Source organism: Trifolium pratense, linkage group LG4, assembly GCF_020283565.1.
Source record: "Trifolium pratense cultivar HEN17-A07 linkage group LG4, ARS_RC_1.1, whole genome shotgun sequence".
Lineage (NCBI taxonomy): Eukaryota > Viridiplantae > Streptophyta > Magnoliopsida > Fabales > Fabaceae > Trifolium > Trifolium pratense.
The window spans coordinates 14309204-14336098 of record NC_060062.1 but is presented as its reverse complement, the minus strand read 5'-3'; the positions used below and the strand labels follow the sequence as shown (position 1 = coordinate 14336098).

The 26895-nt window shown below is 32.7% G+C and overlaps 2 protein-coding genes and 1 long non-coding RNA gene across 5 annotated transcripts; all 3 read left to right on the top strand.

Moving 5' to 3' along the window:
* The first annotated feature begins 8370 nt into the window (after positions 1-8370).
* Positions 8371-13406, top strand: LOC123881732 (coiled-coil domain-containing protein R3HCC1L). 3 transcript variants are annotated; one of them, XM_045930463.1, is made up of 6 exons: positions 8371-8535; positions 8636-8727; positions 9836-10090; positions 10371-10532; positions 12146-12241; positions 12949-13406. In XM_045930463.1, exons 1-6 carry the CDS (start codon positions 8483-8485, stop codon positions 13143-13145), a joined length of 855 nt encoding a protein of 284 aa, XP_045786419.1. In that variant the 5' UTR covers positions 8371-8482; the 3' UTR covers positions 13146-13406. The 3 variants fall into 3 exon arrangements, with proteins under 3 accessions (XP_045786419.1, XP_045786421.1, XP_045786420.1); XM_045930465.1 differs by having other exon boundaries at positions 8397-8535; positions 8636-8721; XM_045930464.1 differs by having other exon boundaries at positions 8397-8535; positions 8636-8724.
* A 4988-nt stretch (positions 13407-18394) lies between these two features.
* On the top strand, positions 18395-19876 carry LOC123923431 (E3 ubiquitin-protein ligase PUB23-like). The gene has a single exon (XM_045976120.1). It carries the CDS (start codon positions 18539-18541, stop codon positions 19781-19783), a length of 1245 nt encoding a protein of 414 aa, XP_045832076.1. The 5' UTR covers positions 18395-18538; the 3' UTR covers positions 19784-19876.
* Positions 19877-25595: 5719 nt separating this feature from the next.
* On the top strand, positions 25596-26650 carry LOC123923250. The gene is made up of 2 exons (XR_006814333.1): positions 25596-25651; positions 26015-26650. It is a non-coding gene; the product is annotated as an uncharacterized LOC123923250 (long non-coding RNA).
* Positions 26651-26895: the final 245 nt, after the last annotated feature.

The window sequence follows — 26895 nt, the reverse complement described above, 5'->3', positions numbered from 1 at the left end:
AATTTTCAGTTTTGGTTTTAGTCTCAAATGTTAGGTCAACTAATTGTTGACTAACGGAAGTCCATGTGACGTTGATACGTAGAATTCAGTTGACATGTGACATCCTACGTGGTAAAAAAATTAATTCTTTTTTTACTGTTTTTTTAATGGTTGTAATTTTGTTTGTCTTTGATGAAATTGTATTATCAAGTTAATTTTATTAAAAAAAAATATGACTTGACAGTCTACCTAGATGTCACATGTCAACGAAATTCCACGTGTCAATGTCATGTGGACTTTCGTTGGTCAACATTTAATTAACCTAACATTTGGGACTAAAACCAAAATTGAAAGTTAATTGAGGATGAAAACAAGTGATTTTAAAGTACATGGACAAGTATGTGAGTGAAAAACTGAGGTATGGAGAGCATGGTGTTCTCTGCGGTAGCCACTGAGAACCTGCAAACAATACCACGCAAACCACCAGACAAAGAGACAACCATGAACACTGTTTCGGTGTCCTTCCGAGACAAGTTAATGGGTGTTGATCAAAACGTTCCCAAAATTAGAGAGAAAGTTGATCTTATAGAGAAGAAATTAGTTCGAATCGAGCATGAGGATGGTAATCGTCTATTACCAAAAGTTTATCTTGATGATAGTGTTTTTGAAAGTATGTGTTCTTCTTGGACAGATGCTTTGGTGGTTAAACTGTTAGGAAAAACTCTCGGTTACAAGAGCATGAAGGAGCGACTCCAACGAACTTGGAAACCTGCTGGGGGTTTCGAGATTCGTGATGTTGACAATGGCTTTTTTATGGTCAAGTTTGATATGGCGGCAGATAAGGAGAAAGTGGTTTCGCAGGGACCATGGATGATTTATGATCGCTACTTAGCGGTGTCTCATTGGAGTCCAGAGTTCATCTCACCAGAGGCAAAGGTGGAACGAACATTGGTGTGGATACGTTTCCCTGGCTTGAATTTGGTCTATTATGATGAGAGTTTCTTGTTAGCAATGGCGTCAGCGGTTGGGAAACCTATCAAAGTTGATACAAATACTATGAACGTAGAACGGGGAAAGTTTGCTAGAATTTGTGTCGAAATTGATCTTAATGAGCCCGTTGTGGGAAAAGTTTGGCTTAAAGGCTATTGGTATAAAGTGGAGTATGAAGGACTCCATATAATTTGCTATTCTTGTGGGAGATATGGACATCACGCAAGAAACTGTATGCACCGACCTGCACAACCGCCGCCGGCAGCTATGCCCAGCCAAAAACTGCCGCAAAACAAGAATGATGAAGCAATTAATGTTGAGGATTTGGGAAAGGAAATCATGGAACATAATGATGACAGCACCGTTATGTCTCCTAAAAAATTATTGGAGAATAATGATGCAATTAAAAGCATTAATGTTCAAAATAATGTGCATGGAGATTGGATGGTGGTATCTAGAAAAAAAAGGAATCATCACGTGGCCAAAGTCAACAACAATATTCCTAATATGCCAAATAGGAATGAATTGGTATCAATTCCTAATATCCGCCAGATAAAAGGAAAAAAAGTGATTAATGGGCCTAACCATATTGCATCTAGTCAATTTCATTTGGGCCTTGAACATAAGCCTCCCAAACTCTGGAGAAAACCAAAGAAGAGAAAGCATGATATGGGCCAAACTTCCACAGTTCAGAACCCAACCCAAACTGATAGCATGAACACGCCAAGTATCTCCTCTCCAGTCAAAATTTTGACAAAAAAAAATACAGAGATGGTGGTGAAAGAAAACGCAGCAACGATGACTTCCCCAAACCAGGTTGTGTCTCCGCCGATTCCGATTGTCAACACCCCTATTAGCAAGGCTAATCCGAAACAGATGGAGGAAAGAGAACTTCCGCATCAAGGCCGGGTAAGTGATGATAAATCCAAAAGAGTAACTATGTTTATGGATGAGGATACAAGAACAATCAGTGGTGATGCAGGAATTGCTCAAGAAACACATAATTTGGGGGATGTGAATATGGGTACTTAGCTCTTCTATGGCTAGGATTCATATTTTTCTTTTTTGTTTTTATGATGATTGTCTTTAATAATATTAGTGTGCTCTCTTGGAATGTAAGGGGAGCTAATAATCCTAAGACTAAGAGGTATTTAAAGGAGTTGATTAATAACAATCATCCCACTTTTATGATTATTATGGAAACACATTCCCCTTTTGATAATATGAAAACTTTTTGGGAAAGACAAGGTTACAGTGAAGTAGCTATTGTTGATGCTCAAGGTCATTCTGGTGGTGTTTGGATTCTCAAACAAGATGGTAATAACTTTGATGTTCAAGTGGAGGATATCCATATGAATGCTATCACTTTTAGCATTTCTTTAGGTACTGATAAATGGTACTGCACTGGCCTCTATGCCAGCCCCACTCCGTCCACCCGTGTGAATTTTTGGCACTACCTTTGTCATCTTAATTCAACTATATCAGGGGCGTGGCTTTTAATGGGGGATTTTAATGAAATTATTGCTCCAGGGGAACAAAGAGGAGGCAACTTTCATCAAAATAGAGCTGATGGGTTAATTTCAGTGATGGACAATTGCAACCTCATTGACTTGAACTGTGTAGGCGGAAAATTCACTTGGCACCGAAATTGCAGAGGGCAAAGGAGCATTGCTAAAAAACTAGACAGAGGGATGGCTAATTTATCGTGGAGGCTTAGTTTTCCAGAGGCTTTCTTGGAGACTTTGTGCAGGTCAAATTCTGATCACAATCCTATTCTATTACGTTGTGGAGGGCTTCCTATTGCTAGAGGGGCGAAGCCTTTTAGATTTGAAGCAGCATGGATGAGTCATTCTGAGTATGAGCAAGTGATTAAAAATGCGTGGTCTAAAGAGAGGGGAGCTCCGGTGGCTGCCCTTAATGCTATTAAAGAAGATTCCATTATTTTTAACAAAGAAGTCTTTGGTAACATCTTTCAAAGAAAGCGTAATTTGGAGAATAGACTAAGGGGTATTCAAAGATCCATGGAGAGGGTGGATTCAGCCAGACTTATTATGCTTGAGCATCAACTTCAGGAAGAGCTAGACAAGGTTTTGTATCAAGAGGAATTATTGTGGTACCAAAAGTCGAGAGAAAAATGGGTTAAATTTGGGGATAAAAACACTAAATTTTTCCATGCTCAAACGATCATTAGAAGGAAAAGAAATAAAATTCATGGTCTGACTTTACCTTGTGGTGCTTGGTGCACAGATGATATTATTCTGCAGGAGGAGGCCAATAATTATTTCAAGAACTTGTTTGCTCCTATATCTAACAATCAAACTATTGTGTTTGATATTGATCATGTTCCCAAGCTGAATGAAGATCAAGCCTCGACCTTACTTCAACAAATCTCTAAAGAAGAAGTCCTTGCAGCTCTCAATCAAATGCATCCGCTCAAGGCTCCCGGTCCGGATGGGTTCCAAGGGGTCTTCTTCCGTCGTTATTGGCATATTATTGGTGAGGACATTTATAACCTTGTTAGTCAAGCTTTTAACACAGGTTATTTTAATCCCTCATTAGCAGAGACTCTTATTTGTTTAATTCCAAAAATTGATTGTCCTAAGCACTTCAAGGACTTCAGACCCATTAGCCTTTGTAATACTTTATATAAACTCATTACTAAGGTCCTCGTGAATAGATTGAGACCTATGCTTGATAGTATCATTGGCCCTTTTCAGAGCAGCTTTCTTCCTGGTAGGGGAACTTGTGACAATGCAATTATTCTCCAAGAAATTATTCATCATATGAATAAATCTAAATCGAAGAAAGGGGATGTTGCCTTCAAAATTGACCTTGAGAAAGCTTATGATAATGTGAATTGGAACTATTTGAGATCTTGCTTGCTAGACTTTGGCTTTCCTCCGATAATTATCAAACTTATTATGCATTGTGTGAGCTCTTCATCTTTATCCTTGATTTGGAATGGGAAAAGACTACCGAATTTCACTCCGACTAGAGGCTTGAGACAAGGGGATCCTCTCTCCCCTTATCTTTTTGTGATTTGTATGGAGAAGCTTTCTCTTGCTATCTCTGAAGCTGTGCAGAAGAATTCTTGGAGCCCCGTTCAGATTTCTAAGAATGGACCTAGATTTTCTCATTTATTTTTTGCAGATGATGTCCTTCTTTTTTCAAAAGCCACTTGTGCTCAAGGGAGAACCATCGCCAATTTATTTAATAGCTTCAGCATTGCTTCTGGGCTGAAGATTAATTGTGTAAAGTCTAGAGTTCTTTTTTCCAAAGGTGTGCCCCGCAGCAAAAGGGACAAGATAACTATTCTCTCCTCCATCCGCAGTACAAATTCTTTAGGTAATTATCTTGGTTTCCCTATGGTTACCGGAAGAGTCAAGAAAGCTGACTTTGCCTTTATCATCGATAAATTAAATAGTAGGTTGGCTTCTTGGAAAAATAAGCTGCTCTCTAAGCCTGGTCGGGTCACATTAGCGAAGTCGGTGATGAATTCGATTCCTACTTACTATATGCAAATTAGTTGGCTCCCTTCATCTATTTGCTCTCAAATTGACATGATGACTAGAAAATTCATATGGAAGGGCAACTCCAACAAAGGGATTCATTTAGTTGGGTGGAATGTGGTCACTAAATCTAAGGAAGATGGCGGCCTTGGTGTACGTCTTGCAAGAGAAGCAAACACAGCAATGTTGGGTAAATTGGTTTGGGGGTTGCAACAACAATCTGATAAGCCTTGGGTGCACATGCTTCAAGACAAGTATCTACACAATAGGCCTCTTCTCAATAGCAAAAGGAAATTTGGCTCCCCTATTTGGAATTCAATTTCTAAGGCTAAATTAGCCCTCCTTGACGGGTTTTATTACAGGATTGGTGATGGAAACTCATCTTTTTGGTACACTCCTTGGATTTCTAAGGATCCTCTCTGCAAATCATTAGATTATGTGGCAATTCAGGATAGTCAGTTACGCCTTAAGGATGTATTTTTTAATGATTCTTGGCACTTAAATCAGCTTTACACTCCTTTGACGATTGACATAAAGAATCTCATCTCAAATTTTCATCCTATGTTGAACGTTGGTGTACCCGATTGTTTTACTTGGAATGGTAGTCTGGATGGTGTTTATACTGCATCTTCTGGTTATAGCTGGTTGTTGAAAAAGAAGCAAGAAAATCCTAACAATAAGTCTTGGAAATGGATTTGGAATCTTCGAGCACCGGAAAAAATTAAATTTTTTATATGGTGTATTTGTCATAATACCATTCCAACTCTTGATATGTTGCATCATCGACATCTTGCCCAAAGTAATATTTGTTCCAGATGTTTAGCAAGTGTAGAAACTACTCTGCATTGCCTTAGAGATTGTCCAGATGCTGCTCGTATTTGGGATGCTATTGGCTTTCGAAATGGTGAATTCTATAGTCAAATGAATCTTGATCTTTGGCTGAATAACAATGTGAAAGGTTCAGGTGCTCAGTTATTTGTAGCAGCGTTGTGGTGGAATTGGAGAGTGAGGAATATTGTCTGTGTTGGTAAAGAAAACATCAGTTTGTACAAAATTGTGTTGGAAGTGCACAAACTTGCTGATATTATTCATTCTTGCTTTCCTGGTTCAATTCAGACTAATGATTCCATGAGATGGATTTCATGGCATCCTTCTCGACAGGAGGGATATGTTTTAAATGTGGATGGTAGTTGTTTGGGCACCTCGGGCAGAACCGGTTTTGGAGGTTTAATCCGTAGAAGCGATGGTAGCTGGATCATTGGTTTCAGTGGCTACTTGGGCTTAAAAGACAATACTTTTGCGGAACTTATGGCAATTTACCATGGCTTGAAGATTGCGAGAGACTTGGGTTTTTCGAGCATCTTGTGTTATTCGGATTCCCAAACAGTCTTGGATCTTATTTTGAAGGGACATAGCATCTATCATTGCTACGCTGTTGTTATTACTAACATCCAGGATATGTTGAAGTTGAATTGGGACATTACTTTATCTCATTCTCTCAGGGAACGAAACTTCAGTGCTGATTGGCTTGCTAAGTTGGGTTCGGCGAATGATACCAAGATAAAAATTTGGGAGTCCCCTCCTGAAGCTTTAAAGAGCATTCTTCTGTCTGATGCTTTAAGGGTACTACACCCTAGAGCTTAGTTTTCTTTTTGTCTTTTTTCTTTTTAGCCAATGTACCAAAAAAAAAAAGTACATGGACAAAATCCAAAACTCAATATAAAAGTAGAAACAGAAAACATATTTTACCCTTCTTGAAAGAGATGATATGTTGACTCAAAGAGTAATTATTCATACTTAAGGAATTTCTTAGGGGTGGGAATTTCTTAGTATTCTTGTTCTTTGTGCTCTAAACACCTGCCGCCGTCAAAACACGAGCAGCAAAATCTCTACCTGCCGCTTTGAAAAAAAGGAAGATAGGACATGTCTTCATAAGCACTCTGAAGCTTCTTGTTTCCATGAGGTGTCGATGACTACACATTATATTTAATGCTTTTGTGCACATCGTCCTCACTGTATGATTTTATAACAAAATTTTTGCATTTTCATGTCAATATATTGAAATTAGAGATATAGTAATGAAACATTCTAATGGAGGCTCAACGAAACCCTAATCAATTTTATTCACCAATTGAATTCACAGAAAGGAAATAGAAAAAAGATGGGATATGATAGAGAATGGGAGAGATAGAACTCCCAACAGTAAGAGTTATTAAATAAATTTAAGATCAAAGGCTAATATTTAAAGTAAGTATAAAGACTTACTCTTGAGTCAACGAATTTATGTGGAAAAGTATAAGCCAAAAATAACTGTTTTTATGTAAACATGCATTTAGGACAAGTGTGCCGCAGAAACTAACATGCCATATACCCTCCAAGTTGTTTTTAAGTGTTTTTTGATATCAGATTTAATGTTTCTATTTAATTTTCGTTTAGATATTTTAAGGGTACGATTTGTCAATTAATTATACTCATTGTCAAATGTCAACTATTCTTATCTTTTTCAATAAAACTAAGTAATGCTATATATTTGGAAAACTAAATTTTATTTTAAATTTTTTTTTGGTACATAACATATTAAAATTCAAATTATTTTCTTTTGTATTTTGTACATTATATATTAAATTTATTGGAGAGGGGAAATATGTGCAAAATAATAGAAATTTTTTAGTGGACTAAAATTAGGGCATAATCTAGCCACTAGGCTACTTGACAAAAAAAAAGTATAATAAAAAAAAGGTGCAAAAATACACCGTTAATTAATTAATCTTACTATTCTAAAAAGACTCTTAAAAAAATGGAGCGAGTTAGGAATGAGATAATTTGGTAGAAAATCTAGAATATTTTGTTAGTCAGAAGATACTTTGGTGAGAAATTTAAAGTATAGTCGATTACGTAGAAGATACTTTAGTGACCGTAATTAGATGTTTATAAATACTTCAATTGAAATTTGCTAATTTTACAAGGACGAAAACCACATGTTTTTATCTCGACAAAAATTTGTATTTAATTTTTAGTCCATAATGGATAAAATCTTGACATTTTTTTAACATGACATGAATTTACATAGGTCTAACATAATATATATATACATAATATAAACACATTTTAAACATAAAAAAGTTATAACATTTTTTTTTTTTTTTGAAAAAAAAAAAAGTTATAACATTGACATTAAAATAAGTTTTTTTTTTTCTGTCAAGAAATAAAGTGTTTTCTACACTATTGATTGATTATTTAAGGGTATTTATTCAATAATCAATGAGAACAAATTATATTCGTATGAAATAAAAGTTGAAAGGTCTTATGTGTACTCTTAAATTATCAACGATAAAATATGTTTCACCTTAAAACTAAACATAAATTAGTTATTAGAAAATAAAAATAAAAATAAAATAGAAAATAGAAAAAAATTTAGCAATAAAAACATGCAATTTTGTCCATAGAGAAAAAAAATATTTATAGCGACCAAATTTTACCCTATATTACTGTCAAAAAAAAAATTTACCCTATATTTTTTCTCAAAATTTTTACCCTATTTTAAATAGCGAGAAGGAAGCATTATAAGGATCCGTTTTGATTAATTTATTTTCGAGCTTATGCAAATAATTTATGCAATTTTTTACGTATTATTATAAGTTTATCAAGGTAGTTTATGATAAAATAACTTATAAAAATATAATATTCACCGGTGTGAATTTATAAAACAACATAAAATAACTTATGCAATTTTTACGTATTATTGGCCCTACTTATTTTCTATTTTTTTTCTTCTAAGTAAAAAATTGTGTTTGACCTAACTTCTTCTTATTTTCTACTACTTCTTTACTTTATTTCCCTAATTCTTTTTTCGCAATAGTTTATAATAAAATAACTTATAAAAATATAGAATATCCAATTCATAAAATATTGCCTAGGCCTAAATAGAAAATTAGACGAGTTTACTTCCATTCTGGTTCAAAGTGAGAGTGTGTTGACTGCTGAAAATTGTGCGATCGAAACCAATGGAGAAAACACTGAATCGGACCGAAACCAATGAACACGCCGCCACCATACTGTAGGAAGATTTCGCCTCTTCTCTTTTTCTTTTTGTTTCGTTTCGTTTCTTTCATCCATGTTTTCAATTTCGGCGTTTTTTGTTTTTTTGTTTTTTACAGTGACGCGCCAGTTATATCACCGACTAATCCTGCTTCACAAGATTCTTTTATTGGAAATGGTTCTTCTTCTGTCGCTGATGATGATGATGATGGTATGTTATCTTTCGTGTAAACAAAACATCATGTGAAGTTTTGTTATTATGTATCGAAATTGCAAAACTGTATCTTAAATTAGTTATTTTTGTTTTTATATGTTTTTCTTTAGTCAATGTAATTGCTAGAATTATAAACAAAAGAGATATTTAAGGATGGAGTATTTGCAGTATTTTAGAAATTTATTAAGGATTTTTAATGTTCTGTATTGTAGTACTTTTAAGGTTTTGTTAAATAAAGAAAGAAAAAAAAATCAAGACATTAGGCTCAAGTGGTTGGTTAATGAGTTCAGCCTAGGGCGAATCGTTCATGAAAACCCGAGTTAGTTTTCTGGTGGGAACAATTCTTGGCCAGACTTTACTTACCTCATGAAAGAAAAGAAGACTTGGACCTTGGCCCTCTTTTTATCCAAAAAGAAAAAGAAGACTTATTCGTGTGAAGCTATTAGGTGATTTGTTGTATGTTCTTTAGATAAAGAAAAGACATTGAAGTTAGGAACTCAGAATTTGTGTTGAGTAGTAGAATACACACATTTTTTAAGGAAACAGGAAGAATAGGAGAGAGAATTCGCCTCCAACGAAACCCTTTTACAATAGAGTCACTACTCTATTCAGTAAACTTTACAAATACTCAATAATTGTTCTCAGTAACGTCCTATTTATAATCCTATAACAAATCCATTAACTAATAACTTCCCTAACAAACTCCTCCTTATACCTATATCGTAACAGATATGTGGGAGGGTTTTGAAGGTCTATCGCTTGCAGGGTTTAGTCGAGACAAGTGTGATAGTTGTATCATTTTAGGATATTGAGAGGTCGCCCATACATTATGTTATAGTCTCATTTTTTTTGTGGATTTGTATTCTTGTATTTCATGGATGAGGCATGGTTGCTTTTTGGGACATATTCGCTTTAACGGAATGAAATTGATGTATTAGATTTGGTGTATAGTGACAGTGATGTGAGTGTATTAGATTTGTTGTAGCCTAATTTCGATAGTGGATTTGTTTTTTTGTCGTTCATGTATTAGGCATGTTGACCTAACCACGTAAATGATTTAAGATTTTGATATCATGCAAGTGAATGATATTGTGAAATATTACAGATTGGGAAGCAATGGCTGATCTTGAACCTGACAAGTTACTGTCCCCAGTGTCCTCAGACGTTTTAACTGGAGTGTCAAATATTAAATTGGTGGACACGTCCAAAAGTCAAACCCCTAAGCGACGTGGAAGAGGAACATTCTCTTATGATAAAGATAAACTTTATAGTGATCAGATACTCGATGGCTCGATTATTGATGATGTTGAGGAGGAAGAAACTCAATGTGGTTCAGAAGATAAAAAAGATACACCAAACTGTAAGTAAATCTTGTCGCGTTTCAATCTTTCAGTAAAATCTACTAATCTAGTTTTGTATTTTTTGTACGCTCAATAGTTTTTTGGTTTTGTATTACCCAAGTTCTTTTGCAAATGGAATGATTAGTTTCTCATGATTTCTTTAAATACCCCTGATCATAATTTTCATGTTCCAGTGTTTATATGCATTCAAATGGTGATATATCCTTTATGTTAGGTTTTGTCTGCATAATGTATTCTGCTAAAAATACATGGATTACAATTAATTTTTAATCATTTCAGCAAAATATGGGACCGGTCATGTTCTTGTGTTGTCTCACTTTTCACCAAGTACTAGAACAACAGACCTGGAGAAGATTTTTGAGGACATAAAAAATTGTGATTTCGTGATTCGTTGGGTCAATGATACAGTTGCACTTGCAGTGTTCCGAACTCCTGCAGAGGGTAATTACAAAATCACCTACTTTATTAATTTTGTAATATCATGATTTTTACAGCATCAATGTTTATTTGTATATGTATGATGGCGAGTTATGGTTGCATGCCTCTAAAGTTGATACTTTTTGGCATGATAAACATGATATTGCATGCTTGCAGTATGTATCTATGAAAACTAGTACTTGTCTACTTGAACTTGTTTATGTGGATCTTCCACTTTAGTTCTCTCTTGAACATCGTCCTCTAAGTCTAAAGCATGTAGCGTAAACCATTTTGTAGATGGTATATATGCCATATTTGCGTCAGTCTAACTAGGCCTGTCCATGGTTCATAAAATAACCAAATCCAAACTGTAAACTTCACTGAACCCGACTTAAAAAAATTGAACCATTAACAGAAGCTAGAAAACTGAAGTGTCATTCTTTTATGGTTTGGTTACTGTACTCTTTTAGAAGTTCAATTCGGTGATCTACAATAACTGAACTTATTTCATGTGTTTTGCTCGAGAGAATAACACACTTGTGATTTTTAGTTCTATAAATGTTACGATTCCCACCTTAATGTCTTTACTCATACAAAATCAATTATGTACATATTTCGAAAATTATAATTACCTTTATTGTAAAAGAGAAATATAATTAGCTTTAATTTCTTTTTCCTATTTTGACACACGACAGCCTACATACAACTGCCCCTAATAAAAAAGCCTACATACAAGTGCCCTTAAGAAAAAAAGCCTACATACATTTTTTATGCTCGTTTCTTATTCTGCATAATAAACTATAAAAGTACTAAAGGATAAGAACTATAAATTGTAAATATTTTCAAGTCAATACATAAGTCGTACTGCTAATTTGACGGTGAAAATGCACAACATGCAAGAACTGAAGAACTAACTTTTCTTCATTGAACCAATTATTTGGTAGTGCTGGCAGTTAATATTGTATTATCGACTTGCAGTGGGAGTTCACGGTTTGCTGCCGATCCACTGAACTTTAAACTCAGAAAACTCAGTCTGAGTTGTTCTTAAAAAAGTCTACCAGTTTAGTTCAGTTCATTAGAACTGATTTAGCAGTTCATTTTGGTTCAGTTTGGTTTCCTCTTTAAACTAAACCATGACCAGTCCTAAGTCTAACTGTAACAATTTGACTAAACATTTGTACTAATGATTCAATCATCATTAAGAACTCTCTCCTGCCTTTGCAATATATGTTGACTGTGTCGTCGGTAGCTGCTTTGGTGCAACTTAAGTATGCAAAAGCTTATCTTTATTACCATTATATGTAGATTAGGATACCTGTGCCAACCACTTTGTCTACAATCTACACCAACATACAAAAACCTAAAATGTGACACTGTTACCCATTTTTGGGAAATGGGGTTGGTTGGATTAGCTTTAAATTGATCTAATGGTTTACCACATGATATGTGTGTGCTTCTATATATATCACCATTCTGTATGCTCATATTTCATCTTGTTATATTTCTAAATATGCATTTTGCCATGTTATATTAGATACACCGTCAATTTTATAATGACCCAATATCAGTAACATTATAATGACGCGATGCTATTAATTTGATATTGACTATTCAATACCATTAATTTTATAATGCAGCACTTGAGGGTCAAAGCAATGGTCGATGTTCATTTAATATGAGTATGAGGATACTCGATGAAGATGATGTACTTCTCAGTTCAATTAAAGCAAATGGTAAAATACTGCTTTATCTTTCTGTTATATCAGGCTGATATGTGGTTTGCTCAAAATGAAGTTTCTTTATGATGCCTTTACCTTAGGAAACTAAGTATGGCCTTGAAAAAGCTTAATTTGTTGTTTAAAGTGTCAAAATTGTTGTGATAAGCATTTTTTGCAATTGTGTTGCACATCAACTGCATCTCTTATCTCAGTTCTTTTCTTTCTTCATCTACTAGACGCACCATGTATCTTCTTGTGACACCCAAATTCTGATTGCGACACAAACGCAACCCTGCTAGTTTCTGAGTTTGACACCGCCTTTGCAGAGCGTCGACTATGTATCAGATTTTTTTTTTGTTGGTAATAAGTGTCTCTGATACTTCGTCGACACGTGTCAATGACATATCGATACATACCAAGAATGATATGGCACCAAAATTTGTGTATTGGTTCATCATAGATTATAGCTTACTTTGTGAATTTTGTGTGGTCTCTTAAAGATGGGAAGTATTTTGTCGCTCTCACTATACAGCTTGGTTCTTTGTTCGAACTCATCTTACTACTACTTTGTGTTTAGACTTGATAACATGGCAATTCTTGTATTTCGAGACTCCCTAGACACCCTAGCTTTGGTTTTATTGCACTTTTGAATCAATTAACTGTATGATCATTGATTGGTTAATGTTGTCTCACATGGTTTTCATGTTTCATTGTTTACTCAGACCTGAAACCACCACAACAAAGACCAAAAACCTCAGCCACAGCAGCGCAGAGGATGATTGCTAACAGTATGGGGATAAAACTGCCTTCCCCGAGCCGTGGGACAGGGCCCCGAGAATATAAAAGGCAAGAAGATACTCGAAGGGATCGCATTGTAAACAGGCAAAAGTTAAAAGACGAAGCATGGGGAGACGATTAATATTTTTATAGTACTACTTTAATTATTGTAGCTTTTAATTCCATTCATTGTATCCTTAACAATCAATAGATTCTATGCTTTTTCTGTAAGTCTGTAACCTTTAGTTAACAAAAAAATTTACAGAACATGAAATCATGATGCACGGGGTATGCTAGGGGAATTGTTCAACATAGGAAATAATCTGATTCAAGCATCTATAGGGATATTTAAAACATGTACATAGAGTTTGTGATATTTGCAAATACTCAATTTTTTGTGCTATTTTGTTTTCTGAAACTTCCGAGTATTCTTTCCTTTTTTTAAAACAAATTATGTTTGAAATTTTGGGCTTAGGCCCTCATCATTATAAAAAAAAAAAAATATATGTTTTAAATTTGTAGTTTGATGTCCTTTTTCTATAACTATGTTATTGATGTGAAGTATCCATCGATTTTATCAATGATTAATCTATGTCGGTAAACCTAGCTGGCCACTTTTTAGTGGAGTTTTCCCTTTCAACCATATTTTTCCATCCACAAGGCTCGAGCATGGGACTCTTTATCTAAAGGATCAGAGTCTAGTTTTACTCAGTCTTATTCACAAAAATTCTTGATTTTGTAATTTTCCTATAGCACAATTTAAAAGAATATTTAAAAAGAAGTATTCATAAAAAAGGGTAATAAACAAAACAAAACAAATATTTTAAGGAATATAGCTCAATTTCTTTGATTGAAAGTTTCTATAAAACATGGTCTAAATAAAGTCCTGGCTGCAAGATTGAAGGTATTAAAGAAGTTGATTTCCAAATGTTTCTTTTTCGTACCAAAACGAAAAATTCTTGATGGTGTGCTTCTTTTATTTTGATGTGTGTTATTCTTTTTAGGCAAACTTAGAATGAAAATGTATGAAATGATAAAAATGGCATTTCAACTATGTTACACTTACCACATATCACTTGCATAAACCAAATTTATTTTGAGAATTGAGAACTAACGAAAACAGAAATTATGAAGACCGAGTATTCATAGTTACCTAGTTTGTTACCTACTTACCTCAATTGTTTATAATATTCTTTTGTCATCCTACCAGTTTCTTGCGCGCTCTATGTCTTTCCTATTTTACTCTTCCGCTACTATATTTTATTGAATAGATTTGGTTTGGTTTCTAACTACTGTCATTTTCCCCTAAAATTATATATGTGGGTTATCATCAAAACTATGGTTGTGACTCAAGGAATGCTCACCCTCTAAGAGAAACAATGTTGCCTAGGAGTATATAATTGATAGATAAGAGAACCAAAATTAGCCTCCCAAGCCATATTTAAGCCGTGATCAATAGCCACTAGTTCAACATTTATAATTATTGTGTGACCAAGATAGCCAAAACAACCTAGTTTCCAATCACCACTAGAATTGCAATGATTCCATCATGACATGAATTTCTTGGGTTGCCAAATGAATAAAGTTATAATATTATTTTATTAAGAAAGAGAAAATTCATTTTATTAAAAAGGAGTAGTTATTTGTAAGCGTAAAACATCATTAATTGTATCTTTTAAAAAATAAAAATAAAAAAAAAACTAAAATTTTGTGACAAAAGAGTTAATAGGACCAAAATTTTGAGACCGATGAAGTACAAAAAAGTTAATTGGCGAAGATGGACCGAACAATTGTCAAAGATGAACAAAGATAATTATTACTATGTGAATCACTTTTATGTTGTTATTTGTCACAATGTTCTATTTTTCATGGTCCTTTCTTAATAGTACATGTGGAATGATAAAATAAGAAAAAGAAAATATCAGTTTGTTGGTTCGAATAACAATGATATAATTTCTTTTATTTTACAGCCAATATCTGATCTATTAGCCAGACTGTCTAATTTGGTTTTGAGATCAGTTTTACCATTAAATAATTTTAGTCTCTTTCAAAGTACAGTTGTAGGGGATCGAATCATAGTCTTCAATATCCCTATCAAATCAAATGTCAATCACCACGAGATCAATTAACAATATTAGTACATATAACTTTTGTTTATAGAAAAAATATAATACTAATAGAGTTTTATTGAGTTTGGTGACCAATTCGTTGGGCAAAACCGCCAATGTTGTCCTGATTTGTGACCGACTGAATTCAAAGTGAAACGTATTCAATCCACTTTGAAGCATAATAAACTGGCCCAGTGACCAACAAAGATATTGTTCTTGTTTACGCCTCCAAATTGGGTCAATAAAACACATGGCAAAACTTAAAAAAAGCAGTTTAAACTTGTTAGTTATTATCCACATATAATAACTTTTACTTTTTTGATTTTAGAGAATAAAAACTCGTGTTCATTGCATACATAAAGAATTTCATCTTTTTTTATTTTTTGCAACAATGAATTTCATACTTAGAACTATAGTTTGGATGAATTTTACCACATATCTGTTGGAACATGATGAAGGAATAAGAGGAAACTTGGTATTGAAGTAAACACAATTGTTAGAACCATGTGTAGTGTGAATTGAAAAAAGGCTCTTTGAGTCTCACATTGGAAAAATCACACCACTTGGTAGTGTTTATATATCACAAGTTGGCAATCCAAGGGTGTGCCCTTGGGGTACCCACTTTTGTAAGAAAGGGAGACCACACACAATGTCGAATATCACACACGCGCGCGCCGCCGCCGCCGTCCGTCCGACCGGCCGGGCTTGGGTGATATATTAATTTTTAATACTAAGAAAAAGAAATTTTTTAATTCGCACATGTTAAATGTGCTAAGACCAAGTCTGAACAGATCTTTATCTGTTAAACGGTCAAAGATGAAGTGTCCCGCGTGTCCCTATTTTTGTGCCACGTTTGGAACTTTGACTGAGCAAATTCAGCTCCCTACTTGCCTATAAATACACTTCACTTTCTTCAGTTTTAAATCACTTTTTCTTTTCTCTGCATTCTGAGAAACTGCTTTCTTTCCTCTCTATTTTTTCTTTCTTCGTAAAATTATTGTTGTTTCAATATTTGAACGGTTGTAAACCGTAGAATTGATATTCGTATATCAATTAGAGTGGTTCGAAACTTTCGACCATACTTGGTGTTATTCTAGCCGATACTACAGTGCAGTAGTTCATCGGTATTTATTTGATAAACGGCTGTTTTATCCTGGGGACTTCGCGGTCGATATACTACAGTGCACTTCTTCGAGTAGTTCCGCGAAACGTCTTAAAGAAAGCGACCTAGTACGCGACTCAGCCAATAATTTAATTCGTTGCCAATTTTGAAAATTCGTTTTTCTTGTTTTTTATAAACTCAGCAAAACCGTTTTATAACAATATCTTATATAAAAGTATTTAAAATATTTTTTAGTCAAAAAAAAAGTATTTAAAATATTTATTTTTAAAAAATTAATATAATAATAATTAAATAGTAATAATAATAATAATAACATAACAATTATCTACCAAAACAATGAAATAGTAATATAATAATAATAATAAGAGATTAATTGTTGTGCACTGTCAGTGTAAAGATTCTTTAGACATGCATCCAATGATGTGTTGCCACATCATTTAATGAACGTGATACATCATGCGTTTTTAAATACCATAAATGATGTGTTGATATATTATTGGGCGCATGTGTAAGATAATTTACGCTGACCGTGCATATAAATTAAATTCTAATAACAATGTGATACATAAAACTCTCTCACACCTGACAGGTCCAAGTCAAAGTTTTAAAAACTTATTTTGGACTAATATTGTTAAATTGAACATTTGTATCTAGATTTGAATCTTAAACTTCAAAATGATTTATAAATTTTAGTAGTATTATCACTACTTCTAAGAACAAAAAACGTTAAGTTTATTTAACTTATCTAAATACTTAAAATAAAGAAGGGTCTTGCTAACGAGTGTCCCCAAGGCACTCTTTAAGCATTTCATTAAAAGAAATTTTTTATTCAAAAAATTAAACACTCCAATTTTTAATGCGTTGATTTTACGCATTTTCATAAAAGTTATACTCCCTCCGGTCCTATATATAAGGAACACATTGAGAAAAACACACATACCAAGGAGGCTTATTTTTTTTATTAAAAATTCTAAAATATTATGTGTTATTACAAAATTAACCTTGAGAATGTGTCTGTGTAATTAATGCATAACATTGGAATATGTTGCATTTTATATAATTTAACAATGGTATATAGGGGAATATCGATTTAATAAAGAATAAATTTAAAGAGTGTTTCTTATAAAAAAGATTAAAAAAATTTTCAAAGTGTTCCTTATATATAGGACCAGAGGGTGTATAAAAAACTTACTATTTAAGGGCTTAAAGAGTGTCCCGAAAACACTATTTAGCAATTGCCATTAAAGAATCATACCCAATTTTTAGCATCCTATCTTAATAATTAAACTATAACAAAAGTTAATCCTTCCTAAATTCTATTATAGCTTCTCCACCTAGTTGGCCACAGCTCCCTATAATTTGATTATAGCCTCTCTCAATCTGGTTTTGCATAGTCAATTTAATATTTGAATATAATTTTCGTTGATCAATCTATAAATAAAATTACTTAAAAGAGAGATATTAAAAATATAATTACAATATCAATACAAGTACACCAAACTATTGTGATAAGTTTCCGTGAGCGTAGCTCTAGTAGTTGGTAAGTATATTGTTTGATTAAAATATTATGTTCAAGTGATTAATAAGTTTGTTATAAGATGAATCATTTGAAATAATTTAAATTTAATTTTTAGTTGAAATAATTTTTTATCAGATTTTATTTATCTCCAGATCGAATATTATATTAATGAGATCTCATCTTCTGAAAATTAGAAGGTTAATATTAAGCCCAAATTTGTTGTTTTCTGGAAAAAAAAAAAATCAGCCGTAATCAAACAAATAACCAATAAAAAATCAGCCGTAATCAAACAAATAACCAATAAAAAATCAGCCGTAACCCGTAATCAGACGTCGAAGTAAACAAATAACCAATAAAAGTTAGCCACGTAAGAACCACAAGATGCACACTTGAAAAATTCATACATAGCATTTAAAAGTCAAAATCAACAATTATGCATTAAGTTCAAGTCGTTGCTACAAACTACAAGTTTTGACCACCCACCCAAAACCATACATAACAAAATATGAAATAATAATGCATCTATGACCACTAAAATCATGGAAAAATATTGCACCACCAAGTTCTTAAATACCCTTTATGACTTTTCTAGAATTGTTCCTTCATTCCTTATATAATCCTTCCCTAATGTGTCTCTATATATATAATCTCTTAAGATCCTTAGAAATTTATAAAGCCACATTCTCTTAAACATAATTCATTTTTCCTTCTTTCTATTTCATCAAATATTATTACCTTTTTTTTTTTTTTTTTTTGAAAAACCATATAATATAATTTTATACAATATGGATGAAATTGAAACTCCTCCATTTTTTTTGTGTCCAATTTCATTTCAAATCATGAAAGAACCGGTGACAACCGTGACTGGAATAACATACGACCGAGAAAGTATCGAAAAATGGTTGTTGAAGGCCAAGATATGTGTTTGTCCAGTTACAAACCAATCACTACCAAGAGCTAGAGAATATTTGACTCCAAATCACACACTTCAAAGGCTAATCAAAGCATGGATTTCATCAAATGAAGCCAAAGGTGTTGGTGATGATCAAATTTCATCTCCTAAATCTCCTATCAATAGAATCCATCTTCAAAAGCTTGTCAAGAATCTTGAGGTTCCTCATTGTTATCAAGCATCAATGGAGAAGATTCATGATCTTGCTAAACAAGGTGAGAGAAATAGAACATGCATGGTTGAAGTTGGTGTAACAAAAGCAATGGTTATGGTGATTAAAAAGAATTTCAAAGAAGGAAATACCAATGGTTTAGAAGAAGCTTTGAAGATTATTCGTCTTTTGTGGCATGAAGCAATGATCAAGAACAAGATCAAGCATTTGATTAGAGAAAACATGGATTTCATCAACTCTTTGACTTGGATTTTGAAAATTCATGTGGATAACAAAAATATCAACATGGTAAATGAAGTTATGCCATTATTAAAGTTGACAATTGATGTTGTTGATTCAACACTTTTAGGAAATTTAAACATTGAATTCTTTAGAGAAATTGTGAGAGTAATTCGAAAGCGAGGATTAATCTCTAAACAAGCTATTAAATCGGCTTTACATGTGCTTGTAGACGCGTGCCCGTTGGGTATAAACCGAACGAAGATCGTGGAAGCAGGTGGAGTAACCGAGCTTGTTGAACTCGAGCTTGAAAAACCCGAGAAGAACATTACCGAGCTTGTATTCAACCTTTTGGCACATTTGTGCTCGTGTGCGGAAGGAAGAGAACAATTTTTGCGACACGCGGCTGGTTTAGCGATGATTTCGAAAAGGATTTTGAGGGTCTCAGCCGCAACCGATGATCTAGCCATTCAAGTAATTTCAGTGATTGCGAAGTATTCAACTTCGAAAGAGATTGTTTTAGAGATGTTGAGGGTTGGAACGGTTTCGAAGCTTTGCATGGTAATGCAAGCAGATTGTGCTTCTTATTTGAAAGTGAAAGCTAGAGACATACTTAGGTTACATTCAACTTCTTGGAATAATTCTCCTTGCATACAAGTGTATTTGTTAACTAGGCACCAAAGGTGATCAAATATATATAACTAACTATTTATAATCTTGCAAAAAAAGTATCGCATATCATTAACTAGTCATGACTCATGACTACCATTTAATTTGTACATTCTCAATTGATAGGGAAAAAAAAACACACATTCTTCAATCACTAGATAGAGTATTTAATCATTTTTATTTTTTAATGATATATTTTGAAGTCCATTAGTTTTGTAGGGTGTAACTTTCCATTTTAACGATTTGGTAGGATTGTAAAGTTGGCTAGGGACTACATTTAATTTGTTATATGCCTAATGATTTTGTTCATCTATTATTCTGTGTTTGGTTTCCTATAAAAGGAGGTACTTTGAAAATATGTTTGGTTTCTAATTAATGCCTGTTTGGGGGGGGGGGAGAAGATAGGGAAGGACTTTGAAAAGAATGAAAGAAAATGGAAGGAATAAAAGGCATTGGAGCTTATTGTTTCTAATTAATGCCTATTTGTTCATCTATTTTTGCTTTTTGGGGAGCTTATTGTTTTTCACAATACAAATTTTTTATATTTTTGTGGGATCTAAAAAAACATTATTGGAAGATAATTTGGAGGAATTAGATAAATTCTTCAAGTTTATATTGTTACAAGACATAAAAAATTGAAAATATATTAATCATATAAGCTATTGCATCCTATTGTGGCACGATAAAAGCGGTAGATTTGCTCGAAATATTGTTTTCTCGTCGTGGCACGATGTACCCATCATGGCACGATTCCTTCAGTGCTGATTTTCTTCAATTTTTGCTCTTTTTTATGCAATATTAAATATTTTGTATCATTAAATGCTATATTTCTACATTTAGGTAGCTTAACATGTGCACTTGATGCACATGTTAACATGACCCTTTCTTCTGACTCTTGTTTTAGGTAAAACCTTAGGTATTTTTCATAATTGATGACCTAAAATTACTTAAATTATATAAAATAAATCCTAAAAATACCTTAAAAATATCATATAAATTCATGTCATCAGTAATTCTCGTCCTTAGGCATATATTCGAATTTTTGGCCTAGAGGATGACTATCAATCTTTTGGCTTGACTACAAAGGAAGGAGTGTATTAATTGTTGACTTGGACTTCATGATCATCTATAGTATCCGAGATATAATGTCCAGAGCTTGAATTAACATGTCTAGAAGATCAATAAATAGCTACCTAGAGGAACAAATACATTAAACTGTCGATTTGTTCTTACAATTAATATTATTATCATCAAAACACAAAAGTTAGAGGTTATTGTTATTGAATCCATTTTGGTTCAACAATATATACCATTCTAATGGAAATGAGACATGTATTATATTCTTATTACTATCCTTTTTTTTTTGAAACACTTATTACTCCATTAACCTCTCCTTCAATACTCAAATACTGCCTTAGACGTTAAAATGCCTTGCAGATACAAACACCCCTTTCAAAAATAATATGTACGGGATTGTTCACCGATCGACGATCATGATGATTTTTTTTTTGGTACAAATCATGATGATTATTCTGATCAAGTAAGATTAGTAATATTTGTCACCTCTACTCACAAATTCGAAATAAAACCAAAGTGTTTTTCAGATTCAATATTCAACATCATATAAACTACGTTTTAAACGTCGAAGTAAACAAATAACTAATTTTTAAAATAAAAATAAAATCCATATCCATGACGTATATAGCAACTAAATTCATTCATGCATCTAAAAGTCAAAAATCAACAACAATTTTGCATTAATTTCAAGTCGTTGCTACAAACTTAAGTTTGTGACCACTCACCCAAATCTTACGTACGTAACAAATTTAATACGGAATATTACTAGTAAAAATGTATGACCAGTAAAGTATGGAAAAAAATTTGCACCAAGTTTTTAACACCTTTTTATGACTTTTCTAGAATTGTTCCGTCATTCCTTGAAATTATTAAGTATAGTATTTGATTTTTCGTGGTGTTAAGTAGAGTATGTTTGATAGGATATCCACAAATTTTATTTCAGTCCACAAATTTTATGACTGACCGCACGGTTGTGTAAAAAACCTATAAAAACATGATTATTTCAGTCCACAAATTTTATTTCATGACCTGTTTTATAATAAAAGTAAAATTAAATAAAAAAATTTAAATGTTATAAAAATTTAAAAATTCATATTCAATTTAACAAATTCTTAAATAAAATTAAACTTTTACAAAAAAAATTCCTATAATTTGTTAATTACATGACTCGATACGCTACAAAAACTTATTTAACCTTTTTACTTTTATACACACTAATTTAAATATGAACCAAACTTATGTACAGTTTCATATACACAGTTTTTACTGTGCTAGATACATGGGGGAAAATTATTTTTATTTAAAAACAATTTTCTTTTTTTTTTTAATTAAAAAATATAAATAACTATCTTTTTGTGAGATGAACGGGAAAAACTGCATCTAAGGAAATGCATATAAGTTTTGTCCTTTAAATATTTCATTTTTTAATAACAAAATAATATTAAAGAAAAATAGTTTTCACGCAGAATATACAAAAACATTCTTTACTTCCATTCATGTAAGAGATTCAGACCATAGAATATGCATTTTTAACTATATGTTTCATTCCTTCACTGTGTGATAGTCAAAATTGTTCATTCCATCCTTAAACCTTCCTTAATGTACACTATATAATCTCATAACACCTTAATCCTTCCTTAATACTCCCTCCGGTCCTTTTTATAAGAAACACTTTGGAATTTTTATTTGGTCCTTTTTATAAGAAACATTTTGACACAATTCCATTTGTACCCTTATTAAATACAATCAAATAATTCATTATAATGCTAGTGCATTAATTAGAGAAGTCTATTTCCCATGCTAGTCAAAGGTTAGTTTTGGAATATAACATAAAATGTTAGAATCATTAATGAGAAAATTTAGCTTCCTTGGTCTGTGTAATTTTGTCAAAGTATTTCTTATAATAAGGACCGGAGGGAGTATTCATAAAGCCTCATTCTCTTAGCAAACAAACATAATTCATGTTCTTCTTTTTATCTAGCATCAATGGAGAAGATTCATCAACTTGCTAAATTGAGTGAGAGAAACAAAACATGCATGGTTGAAATTGGTGTAACTAAGGCTATGGTTAAGGTTATTGAAAAGAATTTCAAAGAAGGAAATACCAATGGTTTAGAAGAAGCTTTGAAGATAATTAAACTTTTGTGGCATGAAGCAATGATCAAGAACATGATTAAGCCAGCCTTTGGTTGGAAAAAACATGGACTTCATCAACTCGTTGACTTGGATTTTGAAAATTCACATTGATGAAAACAATATCAAGATGGTAAATGAGGTTATGCCATTATTAAAGTTGACAATTGATGTTGTGGAATCAACTCTTTTAGGAAATTTAAACATTGAATTCTTTAGAGAAATTGTGAGAATGTTGTATTTTTCAACATTTTTATTTCGACTAAAGATCCATTTTGGTTCTCACATTTTTTTACAATCCATTTTGGTCTCTAACAAAATATAATTTCAATATTTTTATATTGGAAACAAATTAGTCTTTTTTTTGGATCAAGTAGTCTGGTGGCTAGAGTCTCAAACATTTAAATGTGGAACCTGGGGTTCGAATCCCAACCACTCAAATAATGTCTCTGGTAGCTACTATTTAAACTACACTTATGGGACAAATTAGTCAATCTATTACAATGAGATAGAGACTTAATTGAGACCTTATGAAAATTTGTTGGACAAAATTTGGTCTTTATTCTTTTATTTATATAAAGAAATGATAATTGGCCACTAAATGAACATTCTGGTAATTACCCATTAAACAAACTTGATTGCCACTTCCATAATGGAATATGAGTTTGTCTCTTGTTTTAAGGCTGCACATTTACAAGGTGTATGAATTAAGAGTTTCATTTATTAAATTGAAAATTGTGGAAGATGTATTGTGCCAATTCAACTGCAATTTTTAAGATTAAGAATATTAAAAGTAGAAGTCGAATCAAGTATATTGACATTAAGTATTTAACCATAAAAGAATGCATTAAAGATCAATTATATTAGCTATAAAAAAAAAATCAATTGTTTTGAGCATATCAACATTGAATTGATGATTGTTTGACCACATGTCGCCGTGAAAATTTAAGGATCACATAGATAAAATGAGACTCGACTATCTTTGTTTTTTTTCACTAAATGAGACTTGATTCTCTATATCTGATTTTTGTTGTAAGAATAATTTTAAGTTTATGAAACTCTATGTATAATATTATTTCATACATTTGGTTAGAGACAATACATAGAAGAGAACCTATAACCATGTGAAAGTATTCGACAATAGAGGACCTATATGTTGCAACAAGTTTGGTTATGTAAGTATATCTTTAAGTTTTGATGATAATAAAGTATAAGAGAACAATTTAGCACATTAATCGTTATATTAAGTGTGCAGAAAATAAGGCAAATAAAAACTATTTTTGGACTCTGAATAAAGTGATTCTGGACTCTGAACTATATGGCTCTGGACCAATTGACTACGGATTATGGGCAAGCAAGTTACGGACTTTGTACTCCTGTTTCTGGATAATGAGCATACTATAAGCAGCGCTTCTGCATATATCTTCACAAAATCATCTTCTTGTTTCAAGCGCCACAAACTCTAAGGCATAATGAAAATCATCTTCGAGTGGACTAAAGTAGTCTAATTAACGATGAAACAATATAAAAAATTTGTGTTGATTTTTATTTATTGTTGTCTTTGTGTTGAGTTTGTTCTTGGGAGTAAAAATTTAATTCCTAGAAACCCAATTCAAATCATCTTTTCTTATGTTTCTTGAACTTTCACCGTAACCATGATTCAAGTGCTTTGTTTCATATTATTGTAAGTGATACCTAGAATATGTTGACAAAGTGGGAAAATGTTGTAATTTTCCACATTTTTGGTAATTACCAACTAAATGCTTATGGTAATTACTCATTAAACAAAAAGTGTTCCCTAATCTTTCTCTCAATTTTAGTAAGCTGACGAATGAACTCCCTTTGAAATGGAGGATATGTTGTTTGGACGTTCAATATCCTGGTAATGGACAAAAGTCTATATGATTTTTAATCACTTAAGCTAAAATGGGGTCTTATCTTCTTTATGTGTTTGATGTTACTCGTTATAGATATTAATCACTTAAGCCAAAATTTTCTCCATAAACAATCTTCTCTTTCATAGTATTCATTTGAATGTATCTAATTCCCTCTAATTATGCAGTTTCAAAAGACATATCCTAGAGATTGTATAGTTCCTTGCTTTGTTAGATTGAAGACACTAGAAGTGGTATTTAATTCTAAGTTACTTATATCTGCATCCAAGCTTGTGATTTATTCATAGAGCTAATAAAAATTGCAATAAATCAAATATAAATAAATTATAAATATGTGTGTAAAATTATGTAACCCAACATGAGTTATTTAAAATTGCACATTTGAAATAAATTAAAAAAAAATGAATAAGTTACTTCAAGATAAGGTATATCTAAACCTAATAGGACCCACAAAATATTATTTGTTCACAAGGTTTTGGTTTGGATAGTGGACATACAAGGCTCACCTAGAGGGAAGACCGGTCAAACAGCATGTGGCTGGTTCTGGCGCCAAGCTGATGTGGCTGGAATTTTGAAAGGCTGAATCTGATTGGTTGAGGGGTTGAAGGCACGGATCAAGGGGAGTAGTGGACGGCTGAGATAGGTTTGTAGTGGAGGTAGGTAAATTGAAAGGTGAGATGGGTCTTATATAATATGTGTGTCTTTCTTATGGAAGATTGTGGTGAATTGAGGAGAAAGAATGATCTAAAACCCAACATAACTTTTTCTCTTCTCCTCTATTGTAACCTAGCCGCAGCCCCTTACTATCTCCATCTTGCACCATTCTCTTCATTGTTATTTAAATGCATTTAAATTTGTATTTGTATTTGTATTTTATGATTTATTTCATTGATTGATTTCTGCATTTAGGTGTATATTTTTTATGATTTCCTTATTGTTTTCTTAACTCATTGATTGATATGTTCATTTAGATTCATATTTTATGATTTCCAGTTGTTTCAATTCATCAAGATTTTTGTCTTTAGACTTGTATCTATGGTTTCCATTCATGTTTCTCCCGTTTGATTGTTGAGTTCATATTACAAACATCATGAATGGGATGCATATTTGACACTCATTTATTTATTTTTATTGATTATTTCAGATTCAAAATGTAGTGCCGCAATTCTTGATGAAGTAAACGCCATGAGATTATTTGAAGTCAACAATCTAATTTATCAGAAGCATTCTATTCGGTCTCAACATCAACTTGTTAATATCGATTGTCCTCTTAAGTGCAATTAGTTCTTTATAGCTTTCTTTTTCTTTGTCAGTTAATTTACTCCCTTAATTGTCATATTATTCCAGTCATCTAAGATAGCCAAATAAATATCCAAGTAACGATATTTATTTGGTTAACTTAGATGAATGAGATAATGTTTTAATTAGAGAGTAAATTGGCCGACAAATATAAAGCAAGCCGCAAGGAATTTGTGGCAATTAAAAGGTCAATCGTTACTAAGAAGTATTTGGATGTTGACACCGAGGAGAATGCTACTAATAATATAAAATATTGTTGGCAAGGGAGTCGAAAGACTGCTAAGGCTAAGCGTGATGCCGGAGAGAAGCCCAAAATGCCTCCAAGGAGGCATCCTCCACTATGGTATCGTTCGCTTGTTTCCTCTTCATTCATATAGGCCACACTCTCCTTCCCATCCCTGTACTCTATTTTCGTCACAAACTTGGATGAAACATTGATGTAGTGAACTGATCAATAAAGTCCTTATATTATTCTCTTTAATTTCCATTTGTGTTTCTATGTACTTACTACTACTAACTAATAATATGTGCATATTTCCATATGAATGGTAGAGTTTAAATTCTTCCCTAATAAAATATCAACTCTAGGTCGAGTCGAGTCAAGTGGAATCTATTTGAGCTTGAGTCGATAAGAATTGGTTCGGCTCGAAACTTGGATCGAGTTCGACACGAACTCTTTTATCAGTTCGAGTTTGGCTCATTAAACCAATTTTTTTTTCCACAAAG